At 38.9% G+C, this 10,619-nt stretch overlaps 1 protein-coding gene across 1 annotated transcript in view; it reads left to right on the forward strand.

Annotated features, from left to right (window-relative positions):
• The window catches only part of PRLR (prolactin receptor), a 154,320-nt gene extending 146,046 nt beyond the window's left edge, over positions 1–8,274 (forward strand). The window contains exon 16 of the mRNA XM_030968226.1: positions 22–8,274. Within this exon, the coding sequence (XP_030824086.1) occupies positions 22–1,032 (1,011 nt within the window). The 3' untranslated portion in view covers positions 1,033–8,274. The remainder of the gene's footprint in view (positions 1–21) is intronic.
• Positions 8,275–10,619: the final 2,345 nt, after the last annotated feature.

Here is a 10,619-nt window from a genome sequence, read left to right on the forward strand (position 1 = left end):
TCCTCTTCATTATACCTTCAGACAGGAAAATCTGAAGAATTACTGAGTGCTCTTGGTTGCCACGGTTTCCCTCCAACATCAGACTGCGAGGAACTACTGATAGAATATCTGGAGGTAGAGGACAGTGAGGATCAGCAGCTCATGCCAAGTCATGACACTCCAAGGAAAAATACAAAAATTATTCTCAAGGAAACAGACAGTGACTCAGGCCGAGGGAGCTGTGATAGCCCTTCTCTCCTCCCTGTGAAGTGCAGGGAATCCCGCAGCCTTCCATCTACTCTTCAAACACAAGATGTAAGAGCTAAAGAAAAGAAAGGGGGGAAGGGGAGCTGGGACGATCAGTGTGCGGCCTCGACCTCAGAACAGAAAACACTCCCTTGTGAGAGTATAAAGTCGTGCACATGGCTGGCAGCTCAGTTACCCAGTAATCAGGCTGCTATGTTTGCCTACCACAGCACTGTGGAGGCATTCAAGATAACACTGAACACCACAAATGTGAACACTTCACCAGTTTTGGTGGGAAATGAAGAAAGTCGTCAATCGCTATATCCTATTGCTGAAACTGTCTATGATGACCTGGAAAAGATAAGCGAGATGGAGTATTCCAAAACTGACCAAACCACAGTGCAGGTCAGACAAAGTGAACATAGTAACAAGTCACCTTTCCTGAATCCTAAACTAATGGACTATGTAGAAGTTCATAAAGTCAGACAAGATGAGGAACCAACACTATTACTGAAACATAAAGAAAACAATGGAAAGACCAAAAAATGCACAGTTCCAGGAACCAGCAAAGAATATACCAAGGTCTCAACAGTTGTGGACCATCACATTTTAGTACTATTGCCAGATCAGCGCAGCCAGAACACACCTGTATCTCAAGAACCTGTAGCAGAAACATCTCAGAACCCTCAGCAAAGTCAAGCTGAGAAGAATACGAGCTACAGCACGACAACTCCAAGTGACTCCAGAAGAGACACCAGTGGATCAGACTACATGGATCCATCTTCCTTTATGCCCTCCTTTAAATAACCTTTTAGTACAGCACATACTTAGTAGTTACACACAGTAAAACAAAATCACATAGCAAACAGCTCTTTAGAAAAGCCTAGCCTCAAAAAGCCTATCCTCCTATGTGCATTGTACAGGTAATAAGATAATCTGTGAGTCGAGGTAATAGTCGTGGACGTAAATCCTGGATCACTAGCACAAATTTCTGACACAGGGAAATGAGGAAATGGGTCTTGTCTATCATGAAAAATGCACTGTAAAATAATTATTCAGTTCTGCAAAACTTCTGTTGGTTGATGAAGCCTGAGGAAATACCACAGATTCCAAAAGATGAAAATTGTTATGGGTGAGTCAGCAAACCATAGCGATCTGAGCAGTTCCTCCATTAGGTAAATTATTGCACAATTGTATTCTTACCTACAATGTGTTTTCTTCTGAATGCATTCTGACACTGCATTGTTTTGTTTATCTTTCTTCTCAATCCTTGAGAAAAAGGAGCTCTTGCACATGACAAATCATACATAAAAGTGAATATATTCTACAAATGGCAGTAAAATAACAAATTATTCTAAATGTATTTTTGTTAAGTTTCAGTGTCACAGAAAGCTGCATCCCATTCATATCCTAGTCCAGACAAACCAAAATGAAAAAGAAAGCAGGATAATATATGATATACTGCCTTACTGTATATAATACACAATTTTACTTTAATATAAGCCCATATGTTTAACTATGTATTTTTAAAGGCTATTTTTCTATTACCAAAAAAGAGTAAAATAAAATATTTTTTAATTGCCCAATGCTATTTAGCTGCCGAGGAACTTTTCTCTCTCCTTCTGCTGAGGCAGTAACAAGTAAAGCTATAATTTCTATACAAAGCATAAAATTAAACTTTATACTAATTAAGAATATGGAGACATTTTTAAACTATATTTCTAATATATTACAGATATATTACTATTTGAATTGTAAATTATTTGTTTCACAGGTTTTTTATTACCTGTAATTATATAATAAAATAGATTTTAGGTTTTGAGACCCAAGATTCTTTCCCTTTGGATTTGTACTCTGATGCCAATTGTAAATGACATGGGACTCTCCTGTATCCTGCACTTTTCTCTGAGCCTGGAAGTAAAATTTGAAGTCATATTTTTCATAATAAATTTATGAACATTACTTTTGGAATCAGCCTCCAAGGTCTGATTCACTCCACTGAAAAAGCAGTGGGAATGAGGAGTCCATGTACTTGGGGTGGTCATGTGTCCCCAGAACAGCAGTGGGAACAGCAAGGGTCCATTATATCCCATGTAACTGAAGACAGAATCAAAATTATACTGTAGTGGCTGCAAAGTTGCTCTGGCCTTCCTTCTTGAAACAAAAGATTAATTGACTCCAGAAAAGTATGATCATACGATGACTGGCTAAAAGTGGGCCAAGTATTTAGCCAGCATCTCTAGCTTCAGGGGAAACTGGAAACTAGAGGTGAGGTAATGATCCTGTACCTGTGGAGGGGAGTGTATTTGATAGATGGGCTCTCTTTTGTTCGTCTCCTTCCTGGACAGCTTTACTTTTCTCCATATTTTTATGATTTTACGCACTGAGCAAGCCTTCCTGCAGAATCAGATACTTGTTGCAGAGCCAGACAAAAGAGAATTTCAGATTTTGAAGGTCCCAGAAGGCCATATCTAATTCAGCAAATCAGACTCTCACCCTTTACCTTCAAAGTCCTGGAACTGCTCAAGCACAGGTTGGTAGAAGCACCTAGCCTTTGCACAGACAGGGCATTAAAACTTAAATAATTATCTGTGTCTCTGTAAACATACATGGTAGTGTAGACTGTAACAGTGACATCAGGGTGACATCAGATTTAGAGCCTGTCCTCTGTACAGGCAGCTGCCCAATTCCAGGGGCTCATCAGAGCAGTCTGGATGCTCTGCTGAAGGTAGGGGAAGGCATCCTAGATTCCTAATTCAACCACTTATTTAACACATGAAGACATGAAGTGGCTACTCCAGGTATCAAACATAAAACTCAGTTATAGTTAATTGAACAATTTTACCATAGATACTCTGTCTGTAGTATACCTTACAAATTTCTAGAGATGCTAGAAGTACTGCAAAGAAACTCGAGTTATGAGGAATGTGTGTGTAAGCTGAAAACACACTGCGACAGTGTTTTATTAACCCTTCAGTTTTCTGACTGAATCTGACAGAGCTAATAAGATCAGACACATTCCTCTTTCTTTACACAGACAGCTCTATCTGTGTTATTTCCTACACCTAAATGATGTGCACAAAGATAGGCTGCTGCAGGCCTTCTGGGATGTATCTAGTAATGCACAGAAGCTGTAGTATCTCATCAAGCCTAGAGCCTAAAGATGTTCCTTATAGGGTAGATTTCTAAAGTTAGAACACAGTGACTACCCAGATGTATGACAGTAACAGGCTGTTCCCACTGTATCTTTTACCTGAAGTTACTTCTCACCTGAAGCAAACAGACGCAACAGTTATCAGATTTTAAGTGTATGATTCATCCTGCCTAACTGTTGTAGGCGTGTGTGCCTCCAATAATCTACACAGAAGGAAAGTCAAGGAGTTTCTCTGCTTTGTCATAAATTAATACTGAAACTGTAAAATAGTTGTAGCCTAAATTACTTTGTGTGGTGTTGAGCATCTCCCACCTTTGCTGATGAATGTCTCAATATGCCAAATCATTGTGTCTCCCTGTGAAAAGGGAAAGTCAGCTACAGTGGAAAAGGGGCATTTGCTTGCTGCTTTGAAGTGTTGGGGGATTTGTAGCTAAATGTAATTTGAGCACATTGTTATAAATATATTTAATTCTTGAAGCTGAACAAATGTGCAGATAGAATAATTTTCCCTTGGATTTGCTTATATTTTCCAAAACACCTTGTTCCTCTCAGTGGCAGAGCTTCTGATAGTGACCTTAAACATCTGAAAGGACATTAAAAAAAAAATACTAGTGTTCTGTAGAATCAAAATAACCCTCAGCTAAGTATTTGGTCCTTTGAATTTTCAAATAATTAATTTTTTCTGTTTGCAACAATATTTTTCTTGCAGGTCTTTAAGCTTTTCGTTAGGAAGTACATGAGTTTTTGCAGCAGTTCTACAGAGTCAATCAGTATAAAATTATGCTACACCGGTGGGGAAAAACAGGCTCTTGATACCTCCTTTGATATCCAGAGGGATGAACAGAATTTAGCCCTCTAATTCTTGCACAGTTAGTCAAATTTTTCACTTGGAATAATTATTTCAAGAATGTGAATGATGTTTTCAATGTCGAAGTTATCCACATGTCATTTATAGTGTGAACTACTTTGTAATAGCGTTAAAGCCCTAAAAGGTAGCATAAAGACTCTTCTACATAATTAGTTTTACAAAATTCCTAAAATTGAACATATCTATTTTATAGGTAATTAACCTTTCCTTCTGATTCAGACTAATTTTATTAACATTTTTTCTTCAGTATTGGCAAATATGATTCTTTACCATACAGTTGTTTACTAGATTTTTTTTTAGCAGAGACATATTGGATGTACAATTTTAGTATTTCTGTGTAGTATTTCAGACTTTAGAAGAAATACAAACTAATGAATTGGCATGTGCTCACAAAGCTCAGTATCACACATGAGGAGGACTTTAGGTTTGGTCTTTATGATACTATGTAACTGCAAAGATTTTTTTTAAAAAATGCAGTGAATTAACCTCATATAATATTAGTAAGAGGATGTATGTGTTTATGGAACAAACTGTAAAACAAATATGTAATGATGATTTATGTCAAACCAGTGAATTCTGTAGTATATCTGTCTGTGTGTCTATGTTTAAATTGCTGAAAAATAGACAGCTGCTTTAAATGTCATTCAAGTATCCAAAGTGTAGTAGCAGCAGGTGTTCAAAATGAATAAGCAGAATTTTTTTATGCTTTCTGAAGCATTATTTATGTGGGGTTTACATCATGAAGCCTGTAAGTGTATTTCGTAATTTCATGGCAACTATAAACTGATCTGAAGGTGTTGTGCAAGGAAACTGAAGTCCTGTAAGCCACTTGATAGACATCAGACATCTTCTACAAAGCCATAAAGACAAATAAAGTGAAAAAAGTGTCATGAGATCAGGCATCACATTCTCAATAATTGCTACCTCAGAGGTTTTTTTTGCTCCCTTTAAAAGGCAAACAAGAAAAAACATTTTGCTTTGTGTGTAAATTTGTGACTCGATCTATCAAGAATTTTAAAATTTTATTTGTAAATTCAAAATATTTTTGTTAACAAACAGCTTGTCATGAAATCATCACTTGTGTTGCAGTGGTAGTATGAGGATGGAATATTCTAGATGTGTAGCAAAATTAAATGTTTTTAATATGGGGAAAAAAAAAAAAAACTAAAGAAAGTTCCACTTTGTAAGAATATACTTGGTGCCCAGATGGGCAGTCAGGCATCAGTCCCATTCCTGACCTGAAAAGTTTTTTGCCACTATTTGTATTTCCAGGTCACTGGAACTGATCAAGCCAATTTTCCAGAGGTGCTTTCATTCTGGATCTCAGCTATGGAACTTGGTATTTATCAATAATTGCTATTTAGAATTACCTGTTTTCAACTGAGTTCCTAGGAAGCAAACCTTCCAGTTCTGTCTCTAAATGAGTAAAAGTGGAAAGCCCTGCTCTCAGCTATCTCAAACAGTAACACTAAAATCAGGCTCCAGTTCCTGTGGGTGTGGAAAGATGGACTGAATTATAACAATTTTAATAACCTTATGGCTCAGCCTTGAAAACCATTTTGAAACAAATCAGGGATTTTCTTCATTTTTCTGGTGTATGTCAAGCAGAAAAATAAAGATAAATGGATGCCTAAATACATAATACATGGGGATATAAAGAGCTTAAATATCATAGAAGCATAGAACAGTTTAGGTTGGAAACAACCTATAAGGTCATAGAGTCCAAATGTTAACCTGGTCCTGCCAAGTTCACCACTAAGTGACAGGGAGAGGGACAAGACTGCTGCACGTGACAGAACAGAAAAGGAGTACAGTGACTATGGGATGCTACATGGTAGATGACGAGGGAAAAAATGCATTTTGACTACAGCTGAAAAGCAGGGGGGAAGACGAGAAAATGGAAGGAAAAGAATCAAATATGAGAATAGACAATAAAAAATGAGCACTAGCAGAACTGAGAGGAATGATAAATGAATTAGTGAGGGGGAAAAAAGGAAGAGAAGAGAATGCCATATCAAAACCGGAAATGTGCACAGCTACCTGGTATAGTCCACAAAAGCAGTAAAGCCTTACTGTTGGCAAAATGCTGAAATCAGCTACGATGGATCAGCTGTTTCATATGAGCAGAAAATGTCCTATACATGAGAAGTGGTCATTCTTTTTCTGCCAGTTACAGGATTTTTCTTCCCCCTATCTGACATTGGTCCCAGGCAAAAACAAAACTTGAAGAGTCAGGCTCAGCATCTGAGCTGACACTGCATTTCCTGCATTCCTAAGGGAAAAATAAAGAGAAATAAAGTGCACCATACTGCTTTTATAAACAACCTTCTGTTTTTCACACAAATATACAGGTGAGATTTATCTATCCATTTACATTGTCCCACCATATGACTACCATCCTTAAGCATTGTTCTGTTTTTATTTAATATATATAATGCAATGATCTAGAAGTTCCAAGAGAAAAAACACTTTGGGGATATTACTAAGCAGCCTCTTGGCATTTCTGGGCATTGTTTCAGTTTGTACTTGTGACAATGTATCTGTTAATACTTTCCTTAGTCAGAAAGTCTCTGTCTTGGTAATAAATTCTGAAAATTACCAAGTTAGGTTTAAAATACATCTCTTCAATATGTTACATTTTTAAGAGGCACTATTATATCTGTTGGAAGTACTTAAGAAAAATACCTGCATTAGTTGTGTGGCCTCTTAAGATTGCTGACGTGCTAAAAGCTGATCTTATACTCAAGATGTTGGTGCATAGAGCAGTTAGATATAAAAAGGTCTTTTTTTATATATTCCTCTTTTTGGAAAGTTTCGTGTCCTTTTCTACTCGGTGATGCTGTTTGTCTTGGATCTTGACATTATTTAACTATTTTTTTAAACAATGCTGCTTTTGGATCTATTTTTGTGAGCTGCTGAGTACCTTCACCTCATTTTGACATCAATAAAAATTGAAAGATTTCATTTCAGTTCCTGCAATGATTAGTTTTAGAGACTTGTAGCACTGAGTAGAATTTTTAGAGGATGCTGAAAATCATTGTACAAGTAGAAAATTTTCCTTCAGTAGGATGCAACACTATACATGTCTAGAAAAAAGCAGATTTTTCTACAGACAGAATTATAATGATGCCGTATCATATTTTTTAATATTCGTAATGCTGTAGACTACTCTTAATTCTCATCCCTTTGTCTTTCATTCCAAAAGGGAGAAGAAACTACTGCTCAGCTATACTTAGAAAGAGCTCCTGGGCTGCTTTAGTGTTGTTTATTTTTCATTTTGAAACATAATTTTTTCTACTCTGACTAGAAAAATATAATACAACCATCAGTTCTTATATATGTGTTATATTGCTCACAGATACTCAGCACTATCTTGGCTTCTGAAATCTTTTTGTTGTTTTTGTGTATGTTTTAGTCATTGTGTAAGATATAGCAGTACTGAGGGCACTGTTATGAAAAAGTAGAGCCCAGAAAAAACATGTTAATCATTAACTAATTGTATTTGTTCAAAATTCTGATGTGCTACTAAGTGAGGGTAAAAGTCTGTGGAACTTCCTTGCCTTTAATTGTGCCAGCAGACTCTCAAAGAAACGAAAATTGCACCTTCTGAATAATTTCCAGAATAAACAGTATATTTTCAGCAGAGAAAGAGATGACCCCATACTTAGAGCAAACTTATTTCCTTTTGCATAAACCATTTCGTTGGTAGATTTGCAATACAAGCTAGGCATTTTTCCACTTCAGTTTCAAAATTTGTATGCAATGTGGAACATGAGAGGTTATTGCAGTGTCATTACTGTGACAACAGAATGACTTTAAGCACAATTATTCTGTGAACCGCATCCAAATTTTTTTTGTAAATTTCTAAAATAGAAGAAGTTGTAAGAATTAGATTTCGTATGTTGTATGTACATTCTTTGGAGAATACTGGTATAAAAGTAGTTGCTCAGGAATTCTTCATTGTTTCTAGGTGTATCTAAAGGAAAACGCTTTCAAATACATTTTTTAAGTTCTTAATATTGAAAATGCTGGCTTTACTAAAATCTGTTAGTGTTTTCACTTGTAAGATCAATATTGTTATGAGGTCTGTAGCTTTCTGATGAATTTTTTGATCTTTTGTCATTGTAAAATCTCTTTGCAATGGTGTTTGCATTTCAGTTTAATAAAAGTTCGTGAATAAAATTCCAAGATTCTGTATTTCTTCATGATATGCAACATTTCTACTATATTATGTACAGAAAGAAAAAGGAAAATCCAGGCATCTAAGACACTCTTTAGGGCAGGATTCTATTTTCTTCCATGGCGAAAGCTCAATGATAGATATTTAACCAATTTTGGTGCACTAAGTAATTGAGCAAGGTAACACAGATGACTCACATGCCTGGTCACAATTTTTATGTTTCTTTATGGCTCTTCATGTTGATTTAAATTGTATTTATCATTGAAATTCAGGGATTAATTTAGCAAAGGTAAAGTTTGATCAAGAAAGGTTGAGGGTTGGGGGAGTCCTAAAGTGTGTAGGCACTGCCCTGGTTACTAGAGGGTATTCATCTCTGACACCTTGCACCAACATTGGGCAGTTTTCCTGCAAAACTAGGGCTGCCACCCAGGCTACCTGTGGTCAGTTTTCTGTCTTAGGACCAGGCAGGGTCATCAAAAGCAATGTGAAATACCTCTCACTGCCAACTGTGTCTGGTTAAACTGTGTGCCAATTTTCATTTCAGGAAATGCCGCTTTGACCCTTGATTCTTAAGTATTACAAGGATGTTCTGGTTTTGGCTGGGGCAGAGTTAATTTTCCCCACAGCAGCTGGGGCTGTGTTTTGGATTTGTGCTGAACACAGTGATGATAATAGAGATGTTTTTGTTGCTGCTGAGCAGAACTTACACGGAGCCAAGGCCTTTTCTGGGTGCATGGGAAACTGGGAGGAGACACAGCTGGGACAGGTGACCCCAAGTGACCAAAGGGATATTCCAGACCATGTGACATCATGCTCAATGTGAAGTACTGAGTAAAGACAGGGCATTTGGAGTGATGGCATTTCTCTCCCCAGTCACCATTACACATGACAGGCCCTGCTCTCCTGGAGATGGCTGAACTCCGGCCTGACCATGGGATGTGGTGAATTAATACCTTTTTGCTTTGCTTGCATGTGTGACTTTTGCTTTTCCTATCAAACTCTCTTTATCTTGGCCCAAGGGTTTTCCACCTTTTACCCTTCCCTTCCTCTCCCCATTCCCACTGGTGGAAGACTGAGTGTGTGGCTGCCCAGGGCTTGGCTGATGGCAGGTAACGGAGGAAGGAAAGAGAGCTTCCCAATTCTCCCATCCTTGTAGGAAGTTGCGCTACACCTCTTTCCTGACAAAACCAAAACAAGAGAATAAATGGGTCATCAGCCTAGAGAGCTTAGCCCTCAGCATATCTGCCATTTTCTCCCCATCCACCCAGATGTATTTCACATAACACAATTCACAGAATCACAGACTGGGTCAGGTTGAAGGGCCCCACTCTGGGTCATCTGGTCCAAAATTCCTGCTCAAGCATCACACCAGAGGACACAACAGAGGACTGCATCCAGACAGTTCTTGAGTATTTTCAGTAAGGGAGACAGCCTTCTTTACTGTGTGTGTGATTGTGCTCCTCCACTGCACGATCACACACACAGTAAAGAAGATTTTTCTCATGTTCAGGTGGAATTTTCTGTGCATCAGCTTCTGCCTGCTGTCTCACATCCCGCTGCCTGGTACCACTGAACAGAGCCCGGTCCCTGCTCTGACCCCTCCCTGCAGTCAGTGGCAGATAGGGATGAGGTCCCCTCTCAGTTATGCCTTTCAAGGCTGAACAGGATCAATTCTCTCAGCCTTCCCTCATAATGGAGATGCTCCAATCCCTTGATCGCCTTTGTAGCTCTCTGCTGGACCCACTCCAGGAGCTCCATGTCTCTGCTGTGCTCCAGAGACCAGACTCCGTGTGAGACCTCACTAGAGCTGAGTGGCAGGGCAGGATCACCTCCCTTGAATTTCTGGCAGTGCCCTTCCAAAGGCATCCCAGGGTTCTGTTCACCTTCCTGGCCACACGGGCACAGCTGGCTCACGCACAGTTTGGTGTCCACCAGGAGCCCCAGGTCCTGCTCCACAGAGCTGCTCCCCACCAGGTTGGGCCCCAGCCTGTGCTGGTACCCAGGGCTGTTCCTCCCCAGGTGCAGGACCCTGCATTTTCCTCTGTTGGATTTCTGAGAGTTCTTCTCTGAGCATCTCTCCAGCCTGTCGAGGCTCTTCTGAAGGGCTCAGGTCAAACTGTGTCGGAAGACGACTCGGGATAGGACAGCGCAGGGTGACGCTAAGGGGATAGCACGCAATGGCACCACAGGAA

This window comes from Camarhynchus parvulus, chromosome Z (assembly GCF_901933205.1).
Source record: "Camarhynchus parvulus chromosome Z, STF_HiC, whole genome shotgun sequence".
Lineage (NCBI taxonomy): Eukaryota > Metazoa > Chordata > Aves > Passeriformes > Thraupidae > Camarhynchus > Camarhynchus parvulus.